This window comes from Callionymus lyra, chromosome 2 (assembly GCF_982586985.1).
Source record: "Callionymus lyra chromosome 2, fCalLyr1.hap1.1, whole genome shotgun sequence".
NCBI classification, from domain to species: domain Eukaryota; kingdom Metazoa; phylum Chordata; class Actinopteri; order Syngnathiformes; family Callionymidae; genus Callionymus; species Callionymus lyra.
The window spans coordinates 42,446,901-42,467,311 of NC_141819.1; the positions used below are offsets into that span (position 1 = coordinate 42,446,901).

The 20,411-nt window shown below is 37.4% G+C and overlaps 1 protein-coding gene across 1 annotated transcript in view; it reads right to left on the bottom strand.

Moving 5' to 3' along the window:
- Window positions 1-20,411, bottom strand: part of ncanb (neurocan b) — a 150,623-nt gene that overhangs the window by 86,690 nt on the left and 43,522 nt on the right. The window contains exons 3-8 of the mRNA XM_087785370.1: window positions 14,442-14,671; window positions 14,159-14,327; window positions 6,627-6,801; window positions 2,648-2,775; window positions 1,430-1,723; window positions 221-961 (exon numbers count right to left, since the gene is read on the bottom strand). Of these exons, the coding sequence (XP_087641496.1) occupies window positions 221-961; window positions 1,430-1,723; window positions 2,648-2,775; window positions 6,627-6,801; window positions 14,159-14,327; window positions 14,442-14,671 (1,737 nt within the window). The remainder of the gene's footprint in view (window positions 1-220; window positions 962-1,429; window positions 1,724-2,647; window positions 2,776-6,626; window positions 6,802-14,158; window positions 14,328-14,441; window positions 14,672-20,411) is intronic.

The following is a 20,411-nucleotide window of genomic DNA, read 5'->3' on the forward strand; positions in this document are numbered from 1 at the left end:
ACATGTTTTTAAATTCATATCACAACAATGTTAAACGTTTTTATATATTGTACCCTTTGTCTTTTCACTTATATTAGGCGTGTTGTTTTTATTCATTTTTTTTTTTAATATACAGTATTGTAACATTGTTAAAGTTGCAGTTTAATGTCCTTTTTTTAAATGTTTAGTTGCTGAGAGTGTGTTTTGCGCTCCAAACACATTGGTAATGAAGAAAACATACCGTTGATAGATGAAAGGTTGATCTGAGATGAAGTTTCTTCCTTCAGCTGAGGTTCGTCGTCGTGCCCTCTCTTGACTGCAGCCACTAACGGAACCAGAGGCATCACCTCCTTCTCTTGCTCAGTCAGACCTTCTTCTGGACTTAATTCACCAGGTGAAGCCCTAGAGGAGAAAGTCTCGCTGCTGTGCTCCATAATGGTGTTGTCAATGCTGCCCTTGCTTTCACCGGCTTTTGCTGAGTCGCTAACTTCCTTCGTCTGGTTCCTGGCGGGTTCTCCCTCCGGCTCGTTCTTCACTTTATCCACTTTTCCACCTCCAGTCCAGAATCTGAACGGCCTCATCAGGGTGTTGACGAACTTAGCCAGCACGCTGCCGCTGGTCTGAGGCTCAGACGTGGAAGAAGGTGTCTCTGTGGCTTTTGGGTATTTTGCATCTTCCTCCTCATGAGAAGAACCTCCAGGACTCTCCTGGTTCTTCAGCTCAGAGGTGTTACTTTTCTCAAAATCTTTTAACTGGATTTTTTCATCCCAGTGTTCTTCTGGTCTTAATTGAATCACGACGTGTTCTTCAGATATTTCAGAGGAGTTGCTGGTTCCAGCAATGTCGAGGGCGACAGGACCAGACTTTGAGAAGGGGGCATCGTTCTGTGTCTCTGTGACAGTTGTGTTGACCTCAGCTGTTGGGTCGGCCATCTTGGATACATTCGGAGTGTCTGCTGCCTGAAATCCGACTTGATGTCGTGCTGAAACACACACAACCCACGTAAGTATCTACAATTTCATGAATCAAAACAATTAAATGTAATAAATAAAAGATATGATATTGTGTGACGGAAATTGTAATCAGAAATTTTAATTATTTGGGTGAATTTTATTGTGTTTGTTTATGCATGTGCTCGTGGGTCTGCACGTTTTTGTGTGTGTGTTTGTGCGTGTGTGTGTGTGTGGTGCATTTGTATGCATGTGGATGTTTGTCTGTATGCATGTGTTTGTGTGTGAGCATTTGTATGCTTGTGTGCGTGTGTTTGTCTGTGTGTGTCTGCGCGCACAGATGTGTGTATTTTTTGTTTGTGTGTCTGTTTAGTTGTTTGTGTGTCTTTTGGGTTTTATGTGTGTGCATGGGATGGTTTGAGTGTTCGTGTGTAGGTATGCTTGAGTTGTATGCTTGTGTGTGTCTGTTTTAGTGCGTGTGTGTGTCTGATTCATTGTACCTTTGTAACAGAAGGCGTCAAACAGTGCGGTGGTCTCAGGGAAGCCGGTTCTGTTGGGGTTGTTGTAGACTGTCCTGACTCCGGGCTCGTCCCCGCCACAGTTCCTCCTCGGCACGTTGATGGGGTAGCGTACGCTTCCATCTGCGAGCCAGCCAGGGTCACACTGATCCAGGCCGGCCTGCCATGCCAGGTACAGCTGCCCCACTGTGGCTAGTTGTGCTCCGATGGAATGACAGTGAGTAGAGGAGGAAGCCAGAGTCAACTTTTCCGGCACCGTGGAGTGAAACACTTCGCCTGAAAAATTCATCCACATGTATATTTTTATGTATTGCTATCTTTCAGATTTTTTTAAACACTTCAAATGTTTAAAATCAGTTTTAATGTACATTTTAAATTTAGATTAAGTCTAAATCATAAATGTATTATTGTGTTGTATATTATGTATTACGAGTATTGAAGACCTGTTATTTTAAGCAGTTTTGCTGGATTTCACACCTGAACTCTATATATCTGATTAATTCATGCATTTAATTTCTCCCTTTATATCAATACAAATCCTAATTTTGTGCATTTGTATGTGTGTGTTTGTAAGTATGTGTGTGCATGTTTGTGTGCGTGTTTGTACATTCGTGTGCAGCTCTAGTCATAAACCTATTTTTAAAAATGCCTAATTAAAAAGACAGGCAGGAAAAAAATGTTTCTCACTTCAATAAACACAGCATAGAGTAGAGCAGGTTGAGTTAACTTAATATAAATGAAATTATAATCAGAGAAAAAAAATCATCCTTAAGAGCTGTGAATCTTATTATCAGTACCTTCACTGCTAACTTGAAATCAATATGTGTTGATGTGTATTCAATAGTTTTATTCATGTCTTTAGGGAAACCACCAGCCAATTACCAAGTAATTTGTTTTAATTGAGGGCAATTATCTGCTGACTCAGTCAATCAGAGAAGCCTCTGTTTACAGTCTTCCACTTGATCATGTGATCCATGAATAGGAATGACAACACACTGAAGTCATGCTTGATGTCAGAAAGGTGACCCGGAGGAAATCACTCCTGCAGCGCGTCTGATTGTTGTGATGAAAACCTGCTGAGCGTGTGATTAATAATATGATGGAGAGCAACACTCTCTCCATGCCATCATCACATGTTCCAATCCTCTGAAGATCCTACAGTAATACATAACAAACTATTTAAAGATACACATACAGTACCTTCTAACTGTGGAGCGAAGCAGTAGACGTCAAACAGCTCCTCTGGATACCGGACGCCATAGTTTCGGACACCAGGCGACTCTTCTCGGTCACCATAGCAGCCTGGCCGCGGAGACTGGATGGGATACCTGGAGCGAGAAAGGAAATGTTTATTTATTGCACGTCCCTCCTGCCAAATGAGATTATGTCGCAGTTAAACATATGTACTTTCTAATAGAACAAAACAGAAACAGTACAATAACAATTTATTTAATCTCACAACAGTAACTTGTTTTAAAAAATAGATAACTGGATTTACAAAGTCCTAACTCAATTTATTAATGTTTAACTCAATTTAAAAATTGACTTGATAAACGATTTGTCAATTTGTGTATGTATCAATTGTAATTGTGATGATGTGATGAAATGTTATGAATTTATCTGAATCATGTAAAAAAAATGTGTTCCTTTAAATGCTACTAATATTGATGCCATGTGATCTATTATGGTTATTGTAACTTAGCAATATAATCTGGAACATCTGTGTTGTACATATTGTTAGAATGTTGTCTTATTATATATGTACCTTTTGTTTTACTGTGCAGTTATGTGTGTTGGCATTCTTGTTAATATTTTATTTCTAATATTTCTAACCCACTCTGCTGCAGGACAAACTGACTAAGATGCATGTGGACCCTGGTCTGGTCTCCTGGATTACGGACTACCTTACTGATCGACCACAGTATGTCAGGCTGAAGGACATCAAGTCTGACACTATGGTGTGCAGTACAGGAGCACCTCAGGGGACAGTACTGGCCCCTCTCCTCTTCACCATCTACACTTCAGACTTCTGCTACAACTCAGAGCTGAGTCTCGTCCAGAAGTATGCTGACGACACTGCCATTGTTGGATGCATCAGGGACAACAGCGAAGACGAGTACAGGAGTCTGATACGTGACTTTGTGGACTGGAGTGAGAGGAACCACTTGCAGCTGAACACCTCAAAAACCAAGGAGCTGGTCTTGGATTTCGGGAGGTCCAGGACAAAGCCACGTCCAGTGTCCATCAGAGGCGACGAGGTGGAGATAGTGGACAACTATAAGTACCTCGGTGTGTGGATGGACAGTAAACTGGACTGGTCCTGCAACACAGACCATGTGTATAAGAAGGTTCAGAGTAGACTGTACTTTCTGAGGAGGCTTCGATCATTTAACATCTGCAAGAAGCTCCTCTGCATGTTCTACCAGTCTGTGGTGGCCAGTGTCCTGTTCTATGCTGTGGTGTGTTGGGGTGGAAATGTGTCCAAGAGGAGTGTCAACAGGTTGGACAGGTTGATCAGGAGGGCTGGTTCTGTGGTTGGAATGAAGCTGGACTCACTGGTGACAGTTGCTGAGAGGATGTCGTTGAACAAACTGCTGTCCATCATGGATGATGACAGTCATCCTCTGAACACTGTCATCAGTGAGCAGAGAAGCAGAATGAGTGCACGAATGCTCCTACCCAGGTGCAAAACAAATAGACTCAGGGACTCATTCATCCCTCGGGCTATTAAATTGTACAATTCTGAGTTCGGGGGCAGGAGTGGAGTGAAAGTATCTGGATGTTCTGTTCCATGTTAGTCTTTGTATCTTTGTCTTTGTTGTTTTTTTGTTTTTTTGTTTTTTTTCCTTGACCTATGTTCTTTGTCTTTGTCTTTAGACTTAGATTGTGTCATCTTGTTCTTCCTCTTTATGTTCTTCTTACTTTATTTTTTATGTATTATTTTTTATTGTTTATGAAAAATTGCTGGCTATTGGTAAAAAACAATTTCCCAAAGGAGACCTCCTGAGGGATCAATAAAGTTTTACCTTACCTTACCTTACCTTAATGCGAAATATAGCTAAATATGTATATTTAAATCCAAATCTATTTCAGCAAATAACTCAAGAGAGCAGTCATAAAAATACTGGATTACTAGATGTTCAATAGCTGCAGTCGTAGTGACAAACTGTCTTTCATGATAAATCAACAGGGTAACCAGAAGTTGTCGTCTACCTCTGAGACTGAGGAAAATAGACAATTCAAATGGTGAATTGGCGAGCAGTTCCACCAGGGCAGAGGTAAAGAAGATGATTAAACAATTACAGCGGGCACACAGAGACTCACAAGACAGGATTTGAAGGAAACACACTGACATAAAAACACAGAGAGAGAACAAACAAGAGACCAAAATAAACTTGTGGGCTTGTTATAGAGAGCATCATTCATGAGAGCATAATAAGGTAGCAGAGTCATGCATTTCCTCTTCATCCTCCTTTTTTCTTCATCCCTCGTTCGACAACGTGGCTGATGAAGCAGATGTCTGTATTTTTCTCGGGTTATTAATTGGATGTCGATGTTCAGTATATGAGCCTCCTGGATTTGCACCAATTAGAGAGCTCCCGAGTGAAAACAACAGGACAAAGGGAGTGAAAGAAAGAAGGAAGTGCAGCTCTACGCTGGTGAAGGAGTAATGCTGCTCTACCAAGATTTGAAATTAAAATGTAGTTTTTGGAAGAGGACTTTCCAGAGTGCTGACTAGTAATGTGAAGAGGGATTTAATGGCACAAGTCGAACCACAATCAGCAGCTTGACAGACAACTCAGAGGAAACGTGTTCGGTTGGTTGCCTTTTTAGTGTGAAGACAAGCAATTAAGTGCAATTATAGAGCACACTTCTGAGTTCATCAGAGTACGTGACAATCCCAAACACTCAGAGTACTAAGACCTAGTAGGATCAGTGAGATCAGTGTTACTTTTTGTTGCTCACAGTAAACACATCCCCAGCAACGAGCGACCTGTATCATTAAGGACATTCAATTAAAGGCAGAAATATTGAAAGCTGTACTTTCTCAACAAAAAAAAAGCTTCTAACTGAAGATCATTTCTTTGGTTCATTGCCTATCATCTCTAAACATTTTATCTACACTCCTGCAAAAACAGCAGATGAAGAGAGACATTTTTTAATTGCATGTTTCGAAATTCAAATGCAGCCGCACTTTGGTAGCTGTTCACCTGTTGCTATGGCAACTAACTATTTTATACAACGTGGAAATATTTCCTCTTATGATTTCCTGATCTCTGAATATTTTAATTGTCTGTCTCTAATGAACACTTGGGACTCATTGTAAAAGAGACACTTGAGTTTTAAGGGTTTGAAGAAAAGGAAAATAAATAAAACTGACTATAATAGAACTTCTATTATTAAAAAGAAAAAGTATGATAATAATAATAATAATAATAATAATAATCTCTATTTATATGTATGACCTTGAACAATTAAAATTAATTTTAAAAATAACCCCAATTAAGTGTTAAGAGAGAGGGGAGGAGATAAGAACGCATGCTCACATGTAAAATTGGTCTTGCAATTGATAGTGGCTGAAATTATCAAATCATCTTTGTTAAACATGTATTAAATTTCATTGAAACAATTTAGTTTAATTGGAGGATAGGACATTTCAAATTGGCAGGAAAAAATTTAAATAATTTTGAGGACAAAAATACAGTAACAACTTAATATTAGCTTCAAGCTCAAGTCAAAATGCTTTGTTTCTAGTCATGTCATTTAGAAGTCACCTGAAGTTGCCAAAAGCATTACTGAAGGAATTTACTGTTATGCTCATGGTGTCAAAGATGATGTTAAACGAAATCAAGCAAGGGGCCAAACTTAGGGGTCGAGAAGTTTCAACACAACTCCCTGTCAGATTTATTCCAAATACCAAAGGATATTTTGATCATAAAGAATATCTGTCCAAACATGAAAGTCTTACCATCCAAGAATTAAAAAGCCTAACAAAATAAATAAAAATGGAGCTTTTAATATTGACTAGAGACAAAACAATAATTTGAGAATTGATCATCAATGAGGCTTAATCAGCATTTGAAACTGTATATGTCGCTGTTATTTTTATTTATTTTTTTAATTTTCGGCCCATTTTAGGTCTTTGGAATCGTTGTGAAGTGTCATCAAAGGAACGCACCGTACAGTCTGGTCCGACAACCATCCAGCATCACAGTTGTCGTATCCATCGGCAAACGTGGCCAGCAGCTGACTTGGCGTCGCGATAATGGCGGAATTTTCCAAACACACCCTCTTTGCATCAGCAAAGGACAGAGCGTAGCGGTCATGAGGAGCGCGGTAGTGGAACACCACACCTGTAGAGAGAAAAGAGGGAACTTCAGCTCACCTGAAACCACGACAACGAAGACATCACTAAGCCTGGTATGTGAGTAGAAAACATGTTGAGAGTTTAGCTAGTATATGAAGGATACTGATGTAAGCTACTTTTTATGTGAAAATAAAAGTGACCAACAAGCAGCAGTGTTGTTTACCACTAACACAGATGCTTAATTTCATTTTTATTTGGGAAGACAAAAGTAATAGAGGCAGGTTCATTAATAAAACAGGTCTTTGCAATGATTTTGTAGCAAAACTAACATAGCTTTTTTTTCTATCAAAATATATAGTACTTTTGGCTGTAGACTTTTTAATTTAGTATTTAATTGATGAAAGTTCACATATAACTTTATTGACTAGTTATTACATTGACACTATATGGTGACCAGAAGCCATGTTTAAGAATGCCAAGCTGATTGGACGAGCCCACACAATTTAAAAATCAGCCAATGGGGCTCTCTCCTTGTCATAGGCTCCGCCCGTTGAGTCAGAACACTTAAATATTTGTCAATGAAAAGCAGCTGATTTGATGTTTGAAAGATGAAGTGTTTCTGAATGTTATCAATTCATGTTTTGAATTAAAGGTCAAAATCCTAAATGTTGTTCACTGGACGCACTTTACTTTTATCACTCATTTCCTGAATGAACCATCGTTTCAACATTGGTGCTGTGACATGACCCAGACAAAGGAAATGTATCCTATTTCATTTAGTGGTGACCCCGCTTTTGGTATTTGTCGTATAGAGCATCGAGAACAACCTTTGTAAACCATTGTAAACCCACAGGGTGAACAATAGGCCTAACCACTACACCACTCTGTGCACCCTTTGGTAGGCCATGCGTCATTTAGATGGTGACTCTACGTGAGTGTTTAAGGATGGGTTAGCAAACTAACTCCTAATTGTTTGGGACAAAACAGCTGGATAAGGAGAGGTTTAAAATATTAGAAATTCCCTTAAGTCGTGTCCATCTTAAACTATAATTGTTTACTGCGCCTGAAAAACCGACCTCCTGTTCTTTTCTATCCAGGAGTCATTGGTGGCAATGTGATTGCATCTTGAACATTTTGAGGGAGAATGAAAGGGCAAGAGGTGCAAAGGAACTTAGAAAGTGAGAAGAGGAAAGCGTCTGTAAGGTAAAAGAAATGAAACTGGGGACACATTGAGACACAATTCCCTGAGCTGCAAAGGCGAAAAGGAGCAAATACCCCACTTAAATGGTAAAGAAATCGCTTCAGAAGTGTCCGTCTAATGTTCCCTCACCTCCCACCTCTGCCTGCCGCTCACACCGTGGCGCTCCCCGGAGGAGAAAGCAGCCACATGAAAGCTGGTGGGCGTTCGAAGAGTGAGCCAGGTCCTTTATCTTAGCTGGCTTTGTCCGAGAGGGTGACAGAGATTCCTGCGAGATGGGGAGCTGCCCTGAAATTTCAACTTTAGCACCGCAGGCTGAGGTGGTCAACATATTAGCGGTGGTCACAAATGAGTCCGTCAAGATGAATTTGTATCGAGGCACAAAGGCAACTAAAAAAAAACATCTTAATTATGGACTACTTCATAGTCCATGAATTAAATGTTATGCAATTTGCTTTAAAATCATTTTGCTTATGTCATTTTGGAAAAATTGGTATTTATACGATTATGTACATTTCTGTTGAGGAATGTACTGATTATTTACATCAACTTAACCCCGCAAGTTGATTTAAATAACGTGTTACTTAGTGTAAAGCACTTTAGACGCTGAAAAAGCACAGAAAAGTGTTATATAAGTGCGAGCTATTTACCATTTACCATTGTAAGCCAAGTCTTTAGGGTTTCAGGAAATGTCATACGTCTATGTGTCCATGCAAACACTGGCTGAGTAGCACAAAACCAAAATGTCTCGGAGGTGTGAAGCCATGGATCATTCCAATCTAAAAGTCCTCTATAAAAATGGTGAGAGCCGGACAAAATAAACGTCTTGTGCAGCAAACAACAATCTTTACACTGTTGTATAAAAAATACTGAATCTTACCTCACTATGTGTGCTTAGTATTTCATCACTATGATGTATGAGAGTTGCAAAGCAAGACTTGTACTGTCAGATTCTCGTCTATAAGGGGTTCATAGAAGTTCAACAGCCAATTCTATGTGATCGTCCTCATGTTGTTATTCCACACATATGTAAATGTCGCTCAGATTTGTCATATGTTCAATTTATTTTTATTTGTGCTTAAAACGGGAGTTAATAAGTTGGCACTGGAAAGAAACTAACCGTGTTTAAGGCCAGAACACTGAGCGGCTAATTTAAAACTCAATTTCACCAACTGATATTCTTTTAATAAAATCTTTAATTCATTCGTTTTTACCAAAGAAATTATCCCAGATAATAGATAGATTTACCCACGCTTAACCCTTTTGTTTCCTCTAGGACAAGGTGAACAACCTTTCCATAAATAAATATGCAGTTGTAAAAGTCGTTCATCTTGACCAAATAGCAACACAAGGGATAAAACAATTACATTTGTTTTCGGGCCTGCAGGTTGGTCATCACAAACTAACTAGAAAAAAGCTACATAACGTCTTCATTGTTGACTTGTAACACCAGACTCTATGGCATAAGAAATTAAGCTTTACTATTTTACACACTGTGATTTTAAATGTATATATTCAAATGTATTTACTGGTGAGTTAGTTAAAGAAAAACTTTCCAGAAGAGATTTTCACTTTCGCGTTAGGAAATACATTTATTAATCTACCAAAAATAATTCAATTGATCTTCCATTTCTATCTGATCTGAGAGTTTATTTATTTTTACAGATGGTTATTGATAATTCAATAACAGCTTCAACAAAATATAAATTAAAAAAAAACATTACTGTGTAATTTGAATAGAACCTTAGCTATGCATGTCATTTTAGAGTCAGGTAAATCCAAATATCCTTAAACAGAGCATGACACGTGAAATCAATAGCAAACTAGCTATAATTGGTGGAACACAGACAATTGACCAGTCAATATGTGCAGCGAGGAAACAAGAAGGCTGCAGACAAAGAAGAGACTAAGGCAGCAGAAATAAATAAATAACATGAATAAATCTCTCTGGAGAAAAGACAAAGGGATTATTCTGTGTGATCCGCCATCTGCATCGATGTGATATTAATGCACTGAGGAGCGTCAGGTTCAGGGGTCGGCTCCGGAGCGGCATGGAGCCCTTTCAGCCACTCAATGCGGCTAATTGATGTTTTTTAAAATAGGTACTGGTATAGATAGGGATATTTAGCTGTAGGAGTTAACAGTTCCTCTTTCACAATCATCGGCGTCAAACTCTCCTTGCTCTCACTTCATGAATTTCCTTTTATTTTGTATTCTGAGCTGTTGAAATTATAATAGTAATAATGGTGATGAAAAAGTGATTATGACATTTAAATCCCAATTAAATATAACCTTTTAGGGTCGGAGCATGTTTTGCATACGAACAAGTTAAAAATAATTATGATTTAGTTCAACAGGACACACTGAGGTAAAAATACAGTACACAACATTTTTACAATAAATATCAACGCGTAATGTTTCATTTATTTTATTTATAGTTTGTTTATACCGTATATACCATGAAGGGAATGTATACAAAATATGTGTGTATTTCATTTTAAAAGGGTTGTGTGGCTCCCAGTCTTTTCTGTCCTGTAGAAAACGGGTCCGAATGCCTCTCTGAGTCGTAAAGGTCGAAGACCTCTGGTCCAGTTGTTAAAATAAAACCGCAGAGTAAACGATTTGAGAGTGAAGTTGGTCGACCATGTTTTCATGTTCCACGCCTGCCAATTAAGACTTCACCCTGGAGATGACTGCTGCTCTCCAGCTGGATAATTGGTTTCACACCGAAAGAAGGTTTTTCTTTCTTTTTGTTGGTAGCATGTTAATCGATTGTTCAAGACAGAGAGGCAGAGTCTCTCTAAAGGCATGTTTGGACATCATCCTACAACATTAATTAAAAATGAAAAGTATATTAATTAGAGTAATTAAAAGTAAACTACCTGAACCAAAACAGATTGACAGGAGGATTTGAAACTAGGATTGCATTATTTGTTTTTGTATAAACTTGGGGTGTCAACGTTTCAAATAATGTATACACGTTTAACCATAGGTGTATTATCTCCTGCACACCATGCTTCTATCACGGTTGTGCTGTATAACAACTGGTTCTGTCTCAATTCACGTAAGATCTAATCTTCAATGTTTTACAGCAGTTAGACAAAAAAGTATGTTTTCTTTTAGACCCACTTAAAATAGGAACTAGATTATAGCCAATGTAACAGATAAATCATTAAGCTGGATTTAAAGATTTTTATTTTACTTTACGCGCACACTTAAAATGTTTCAATTATGTCAAAAATCAAAAATCAGCTTTAATACACAGTGCTTTAGAATCTCTCAAAATGTTAAACCTCCAAGCCTCACAACCTGTCACTGTAGTGCTGTTTTAGTAACTCTGCATTTTTTGTAATATTAGACTATGGTATCTCGCTGAGTAAGCCCAACTTTTACGAACATTTTATGTCATGTATAAGTACATGGTTAGATGTTGGCACCCGTAGTATAAACGCTAGTTCTTGTTGAACAAAACTAGGTGGAAGAAGGGGGAATTAAGGCTGGACCACTATGCTTCAGTGACTTTGATAGATCAGCAAAAAGCAGATTGTTGAAAAGAAAACAGACCAAAGAAATAGAAGATACCGTAGAACCTTTTTTGTATCAGAGTGCTGCATCATGGACATTGAGTAATACGAAGGAATACCTGAATACCTGAACTATTTACAAACAGCTAATGATACAGATAGTAACAATAGTATAGTAATAATAGTATTGCGAGAGACTGCTCACATGACACTGGTAATTCATCGAGACAATTCTGACCTGCTCAAGTAGAAGAACTCACTTTTCTCCGATCCTTAAAACTCTTCATTGGCTTCCAGTTTCTTTCAGGATCAACTGTAAAATTCTTGTTCTTACTATTATTATTACTATTACTATTCATGGTCAGGCTCCTCCTTACATCAATGATCTGATCCAGCCTTACACCCCAGCTCGGGCTCTGAGGTCTGTGGATCAGAATCTACTGATGGTTCCACGCACACGGTTCAGAACCAGAGGAGAGAAATCCTTCCAGGCTGTTGCTCCTAAACTTTGGAACGATCTTCCTCTCTCTTTGTGCTTGATGGAGTCTACTGACTCCTTTAAGAAACATCTTAAGACGTTTTTATTTGTTCAGGCTTTTCCTTGATTTTCTGGAACTCCTGTGTTGTTCTCGGTGTTATCTTGACCTTTAAAGTATATATTTTATTGAGTGTTGTTTTGATTGTTTAAGCGCTTTCTGACCCTGGCCTGGAAAAGCGTTTTATAAATAAAAATTACTTACTTACTTACAATTATTTAGGTCCCACTCACACAGAAGCTTGGATAGTCTTAAGAGCTCCCTGCCACCGTAATAACAGAATCAGCGGTTGAAAATTCATAAATAAATAAAAAAAAGAATGGTGATGTGCTGAGCCATCTGATTTTGGCGTGGAGTATAATTTTTTTTTGTTTTCCAATTGTTTTTATTTTAGTTTAAAATGTGAATACATGAAAGTGATTCTGATTCAGAAAATAAAGCCGACAATGTGACCATATTTAGAACATGTCCACAGGCTCAGCGTTGGTGACCCCTGAAATGGAATAATACGTCAAAAGGGAATTATTTTCCTAGTGCTGTGGGTTTGTATCACTATGGGATGATGGAAACTTAATCTAACTTATCACTGTCTCCTGTGTAAACAAGGTTGCTTTATGTGCTTGCATGGCTACTTTCTGATATCACTGCTTTACCAAAAACACAACATTGACAAGAGGTGAAAACAATCAGAAAGCAGATATGTACCAGAGAGGAAACCTCTCATCTGACTTTGGTATGAGGAGAACACATTTTTCAAACTGTTCAACACCATAGTTTAAACCTCAGAGTTAGGAAAGACAGTGGAAAATGAAAATTCACACTGAGCAAGAAAGTTCACACTCACTACTTGTCTGTTCACACTGCATTATTTTCACCTGAAGTAGTTTGCCTGGAAAAGTTCACTGGCAATAATAGTCTCTGTCATTTCTACTATGGTCATGTGGTGAAGAACATTGAAATTGCACATTTGGACAGGCCTGGGTTCTCTGGTTGTTTCCTAATTCACACCAATGTCTCAGTAAATCGTATCCAACTGACTTTCACTATATAAAACTGACAACAATGAATACGATTTTACTCAATGAAAAACTTTTTTTTTAATCTAACAACTATTCATAATCATCTTATTGTGAAGATGTATATGAAGTTCTTTATAAAATACATCCGTTAACTGGACTAAAAATAAAATGGAGGCAATGGCAGGCAAAAATCTGAAATAAAACAATAAAACATGAACCGAACATTGTCAAATGATAAGCAGATTAAATAATTCAACTTTGTATTTATAGGTTCTCCAATTAACGGCTTAAAGTGATGTAAAAGTCAGAGTATCTTCTGTGTACATCATCAAGAGAATTTTCATAGAGAAAAGAAAAATCTTTCTTTTGTTCCAGGCGATAAAACGTTCATGAAAGATATTTAGAATCCAGCCACTCCTACATTGTAAGGATGCTAGTTCAAATCTTCCTTCACTACGAGTCAAGGTCATGATTTAGAAACAATTCTACCATTTTAGTTTAAGCTACTGTGGCAAATGATTTGTATGTTTTCCTGGTCCTGTTTGGATAGTACCTTATTATCAAACGACACTAATGATAGCCCTGCAGCTCAAATACTTAATGATTATCATTACAACACAGCTAAATAATAATTGAGGCAGAGGAATAAATTGTTTTATCAATCTACTAATGACTCATGGAATAATGATTTCATGGTTTCATCTTTGATTTGTTATTCAAATAAAACTTATTTGTGTTAATAACAAATGTGAGTTTAACAAACAAGAACTGAGAGGAGGAAACACACGTTCATTCATGTTGAATGTTGGATATTTTCACAGTGTCTTCTGTCTGGATAAAGATTATTGGACTGGCAGTTAAAGTAGCCCACCAATTTTAGGGGTGTCAAAGTCAATAATACAAGGGGCTAATATCTTTCAGCAAATGGCTGGAAGAAAGAGTTTTACTGGTTATATTCTGGCTATTCCTTTAACATCTTTTTTACTCTTTTTGGAAGCGTCTGTATAAATGTTGACATCTATAATCTCTGTTCCTTATTTTATCTGCGTATTTATAGGTCATCATATCAACATTAACTTTAATCTAGTTTAATTTCTTGTGAAGACGGAGCTGAATTTAAGTATACCTGTGACTTCCAGAGGAACAGTGTCTTGTTCATCGTTGATGCCAACCACCACCTCACAGCGGTAAAGTCCGGAGTCACTGGAGCGCAGCCCGGTGATAGACAGGCTGGCATTGTACCTGTTTGCATTGTAACCTGGCAGAGTTACACGACCCTGGAAGGCTTTTTTCACCTGAGAGGAAAAAAAAGAGAAACATTTAAAGTAAGTACAAAAAAACGAGCCACCTTCCGATTTAGAAAAAAACATGTAAATTCTGTGCTGTGGGCAGAGGTGGAGGGACTTTACCTTGACTACATTGTCTTTAGCCACCAGGACAGATTGCTCTTTCTGCAGGCCATCCGAGCCTCTTTGGCCCCAAACCTTGGTCCATTTAATCCGCGGAGGCTCTGGGGATGACCCTGCCCCAGAGCGGAGTGTGAAGAGGCAGGGGAGCAGAACTGTTTTGGACAGCTCTTCACTTATAGTCTTGTGGGTCACCTTCCGCATATTCACCGCCGTGTCAGCATTTGTTATGCCTGAGATGATAAGGGAGAAGATTGCGATAAATAAAATTGCATTTATTGATCGCTCATTATGTAGATTAGATAAAAGTGAGCTGGTTTTGTGAGAAGAAACAGCAATAGATGTTTATACTGCTTGTTTGAGGTTCCGTTTTAGGTCTGATTTAATTTTAATTTACATGCTTCCCTTCGAGAGATAGTAACTCATCATAATGTCTTACAACCTTCTTATGTGGACGACACACAGCTATACCTTTCGCTTAGAGTCTCTAAATGCGTAACTGCTGTTTCAGCTTTTCTCGATAAAAAACACGTTCCTAGAAACATGCTTTTATGTGTACTTGTTATCTATAACTATTGGTTTTTACTCTCTTTGGATAATTATTTTTATTTTATTCTAATGTGATAATATATTGTCTACTATTATATTTTGTTATTATTGTGCTGTGCCTATTCTAGTCGATTTATAATGTTTGTTTTAATTCTGTTATTATTTAAAGCCATTTGTGACTACTGTACGTATGAAAGCTGCTTTATAAATAAACATTTTATTCTTATTTTTTGACATTATTACTTTTGTGTTTTCTGCCTCACTTCCTCCTGATGTTAAGGGGCCACAGTCTGCAGGGAAGGCTCTTCTCGTCACTCAAGGAAGACTCAAGCATCATTCAATCCCCCTGAATTTCTTAACTGCCTCAAGTACTACTCACTGACTTCCGTTCTGAATACAAATGACAAAAGAGCATTTAATTATACCGAGTGTCTATGACTAAACTAAACTCAATTGGACCTATTTTAACGTATGCTGTATGTGATAAAAAGTGTGATTGAAGTGGACCATTTTTTTTATCTAGATTGAATTAATCGACAGTTATGAATCTCACACTTGTGTTGCATTATTTTCAATTTCTTTGAATAATAAAAAAAATCATTAATAATAAAAGAAATGCAATTAATCATTAATTTTATTAAAAGTCAATTCATTCAGAAAAAGGGTTACATGGACTTATTTTTGTGTTGATTTAATAAAAATAATATAGTCTTTATATATATATATATATATATATATATATATATATATATATATATATATATATATATATATATATATAAACTAGAATAAATTACTTTCTGATACACTATTACGATGTATGGTTGACAGGAGCTGTTTTACTACGTAACACGATAGGAACGACAGATGTAAAAAATCACAGCCAATTACAGTGAAGTGAAGGAAGTTGTGAGCAAAGATTTGAGCCATTTACTGATATCTTTTAAGGAAGAAGATCCAGTGATGAGGAAGAGGGAGTTGATACTATCGAAAGAACGCAGCCCCATTTTTTAGAACCATAAAATTCATGAATTCATGATGATTTGCACTTCTCAGAGGAAGAGGTCTGGACCATTCCTCACTAATCGGTAATACATGAATCAAAAACCCTTACAAACATGGAAAAAAGCCTAAAGTATATTAGGTATGCTGCTTTTCAGGTAAAAAAAACAGCAGTGGTATTAAGTATCAGTATGATCCATTATGTTGGACAATGTTACATGTCGGCACTTCTCTGCTGGTTTACATTGACTATGCAAAAAAAGGATTTAATAATCATTCAGATTCAACGGAAGCAACTTTGCAGATGAGATGAATATTTCTAACTTTGTTTTACTATTAATGACTACCAATCCTTGTTTCTGTAAGATTGTGGGTCACTGTAGAATAATGACACACTTATGACTTAAAATCAAGTTAACTGACTATGAATTTAGGATTCAAGTTTACGGACAAAATAAGTTGAAGCTTAATATGTTGGTGTTGCAGTTTTGTTTTCGACAACAATCTCTTAATAATCCTGTGACTGCCCTTGTTTCTTGTATTTCTAAACGTATCTCTCTTCAACAAAAGCGCGTGGTTCTTAACATCTGGAGACACAAGCACTATGATCTAAATTTTAAACCAGATTGCTAAATAAGATAATCTGAGTAGCTCCTATTTGTGACTAAAACATCCAAAAGCATCATCATTTTTATCCAGATATATAATCAAGACATGCATTAACTTTACAGTGACTTAAACATTTGCTTAACAGCTACTCGGATCCTCATTCGTTTCTCATTACATGCTTCATTTTAGTGCCTTACATTATGCAAATCTTTACCCCACATAACTGCTCAACTACCAAACGTATTTATATTCCACATTTTTCTGCTCCACATCTGCAGTGATGACATTTCCCTGCAGCGAAACTAATGCATTCTAATCTAATTCTGATAACATTTAATGGCTTAAAATCCTTATTTGAAAAACGTTAGCGTGATGTGTAAGACAGGATTATGCAAACTCCTGAAGGCAAAAATATCTTTCTCAAGAGTTGATCACGTTTCAGTCACTTTCTTTCTATCTTCTCTCCTCGCCCCTGGAGGTTCTGGCTCACGTCTTTGTTTACACCAAACATCCAAACGTGGGATAAAGTGGCGTCCCTGAAGACTACCAAACAGCTTCTGCTCAACCAGCGAGCTCTGACTCCAGCAGTGAAGCTTCAGTCGTGTTTTCATCCACGAGCCAGCACCATTCAGGATCCATCAAGCATCTTCAACTGCCAATTACAACTTTCCGCCACAAAAGTTGCCAAGTAGGCTCAACAACCACGATCTCATTAATTTCATACTCCACACCTGCTGCCCACACTTCCTTCATGGAAGTCTCCTTTTGTTTTTCATGCTATGAATGTGAATGTGGATACGATGTTGCATTTAGATTAAATTGTCATCACCACTGTAAGACAAGTAATGCTGCCCTTATTTGTTTGGGCGAGAGAAGACATGCATTTCTTTTCATAATATTGTATTAATATTCAACTGTAAAGTCTTTGTTTGTTTTTTCAATATCATGGATGTTTTATGGTTTATATTTCCATCAATTGTGTATCAAAAAAAATTATTCGATTTTATTATATACAATTAACACGAAAATAATCACATTGTTTGTCCATTTTTGTGTTGCAATGACGCTTCTCGCCGTTAATGAGATAATGTCCTCCAAAGCTAAAGGAACAATGAAATTCTGCGAGATTCCAGCGATGACTGAGGACGAGAGGATACAGTCAATTCCAGCAGATTTTAAAGATGATGTTTAGACATATTTTGGTTTCAAAACAAATGAAAGCAGTAACGACTTTGTTAGGACTTATGTGTTCTTTAAATTCTGCAACACCAGAACAAGTACTCGGACACTACTACAATTATATCCTTGATCCTATAGTTACCAATAAATAGCAAGATACATTGTGTCGTTTATACGTATCAGAAGTTAAATTGTAACACAAACTCTGTGGTATTTGCCTGTTATTATATATAAATAATAATACAAATAAACTAATTATTTTACACACTTTATTGAACTATAGAAAACTATGGTAAAAATTTTTTTAAAGGATTTATTTTAATTATTTTTTTTATCGCTGTTATATCATGATAGATCATTGTATCAATATTTTCTAACACCCCTAATACTAACCATTAGAATTAATAAGTCCTTGACATCCTGGAATTTTTACAAAATGTTTATCTATTTTGAATCACACCTGGCTTGATGTGCAGTGCAGTTCAGTAGCATGAGTGTTATAGTGAAATACTTTCTTTGACAGAGCAGAAAGAAGTGCATCACATAAATGTCCTTTAGAAGTAAGTTTAAGTATTAAAACACGACTCAGTTGCTCTGCATCAGCCCTCTTTATTATATTTTTTGACGTCTTGAACGCCACTAAAATCCCCATCTTGCACACACATTTCACTTGCTGGCTTTAAAAAATGGATTTTAGTCTGAAAAAAAGCTAATAAGCTGGTGGAGGAGAGAATGTTACCCATGTTTTCAAGTGGAAAGTTTATTACGCAAACACGTTTTATTTAGAGTTGTGAGCAATAACACAGGAATGCTAATGGTCAGTGATTTGATCAACGACTTTGCTCTGCCTTTGTAAAAAGTTTACTTTACACTGAACACATAATTCACCAAAAAAATCTTAAAACTACATAAAAACCCCTGAACAGCAGGAATGACTTCTCAAATGTTTACCATAGAATATCCAGCAATCTCTGTCCTGATAAAAAAGTGATAGAGGTCACGTCCCCGAGGTCGATATAAAACTCAAATCTCCTCATTTTCTCTCTGCTGCTTCACGGTGGTGTCTACAAGATCATCACCGTAGGCCCATCTGTCTTCACTTTAGGATTATTAAACGCAGTCAGATGGTCTTTATGTGTCTGGCACTTGGCTGAGAGAGCACACAGGGTGGGCACTAATGGCATTTTTACTGTAATATGCAAGGCAAGGCTGCTTTATTTTCATTGCAGATTTCACACCTTTGATTTTGCTTGTGTTTCACAGCAGTCGATTTCTACAGTGTTAATAAGTCTCTGCAAACATGTTGCTCCAAATGGATTGTGATAATGCGCATGTATTACCATACAATAATCAACATTATTGTTGAAGTAGTTTGGTAAATTTATGTTCTTCCTTACACTCAAAATGAAGAAAACATTTAATAAAAAATGCACTTATGATACACGTTCAAATAGATCATCTCTAAATTAAAGGCAAACATATTTTATACATACAGTTACATCTCGAAAAATTTGAACATCATGAAAAAGTTCAATATTTCTTGTCTATCATTTCAGAATGTGAAACCCATATATTATATAGATTCATTACACATAGAATGAAACATGTCAAACATTTATTCCCCAAAATTTTAATTATTGGGGCTTATACATAATGAAAACACAAAATGCAGTGTCTCAGATATTACCTAAGACCAAAGAAAAAAAAGCTATTTTAAACAGTAATGTCAGGCTTCTTAAAAGTATGTTCATGTCCATGCACTCAATACTTGGTTGGACCTCCTTTTGCATGAATTACTGCATGAATGTGGCGTGGCATGGAAGCGATCAGCGTGTGGGACTGCTCAGGTGTAATCGAAGCCTTTAGGTCATCTGCATTGTTGGGTCTGTTGTCCCTCATCTTCCTCTTGACAATACCTCAAAGATTCTCTATGGGGTTCAGATCAGGTGAGTTTGCACAGTAACACCATGGTCATTTAACCTGCTTTTGGTACCTCTGGCAAAGTGGGCAGGTGCCAAGTCCTGCTGGAAAATTAAATCGGCATCTCCATAAAGCTTGTCTGCAGAAGTAAACATGAAGTGCTCCAAAATGTCATGGTAGATGGTTGTGTTGACTGTGTACTTCAGAAAACACAGTGGACCAGCAGATGACATGGCTCATACTGACTTTGGAAACTTCACACTGGACTTCAAGCAACATGGATTATGTGCCTCTTCACTGTTCTTCCAGACCCTGGGACCTTGATTTCCAAATTAAATGCAAAATTTGCTTTTCATCTGAAAAGAGGACTTTGGACCACTGAGCAACAGTCCAGTCCTTTTTCTCCTTAGCCCAGGTAAGACGCTTTTGACGTTGTCTCTGGTTCAGGAGTGGCTTGTGACAAGAAGGCAACATTTGTAGCCCATGTCTAGGATTCGTCTGTGCGTCGTCAGCTCTTGATGTGCTGACTCCAGCTTCAGTCCACTCCTTGTGAAGCTCCACCGAATTCTTGAATGGATGTTGCTTGACAATCCACTCAAGGCTGCGGTTATCCCTTTTGCTGGTGCACCTTTTCCTACCAAACTTTTTCCTTCCACTCAACTGTCAATAATTGTCTTCTGGACATCTGTCAAGTCAGCAGTCTTCCCCATGATT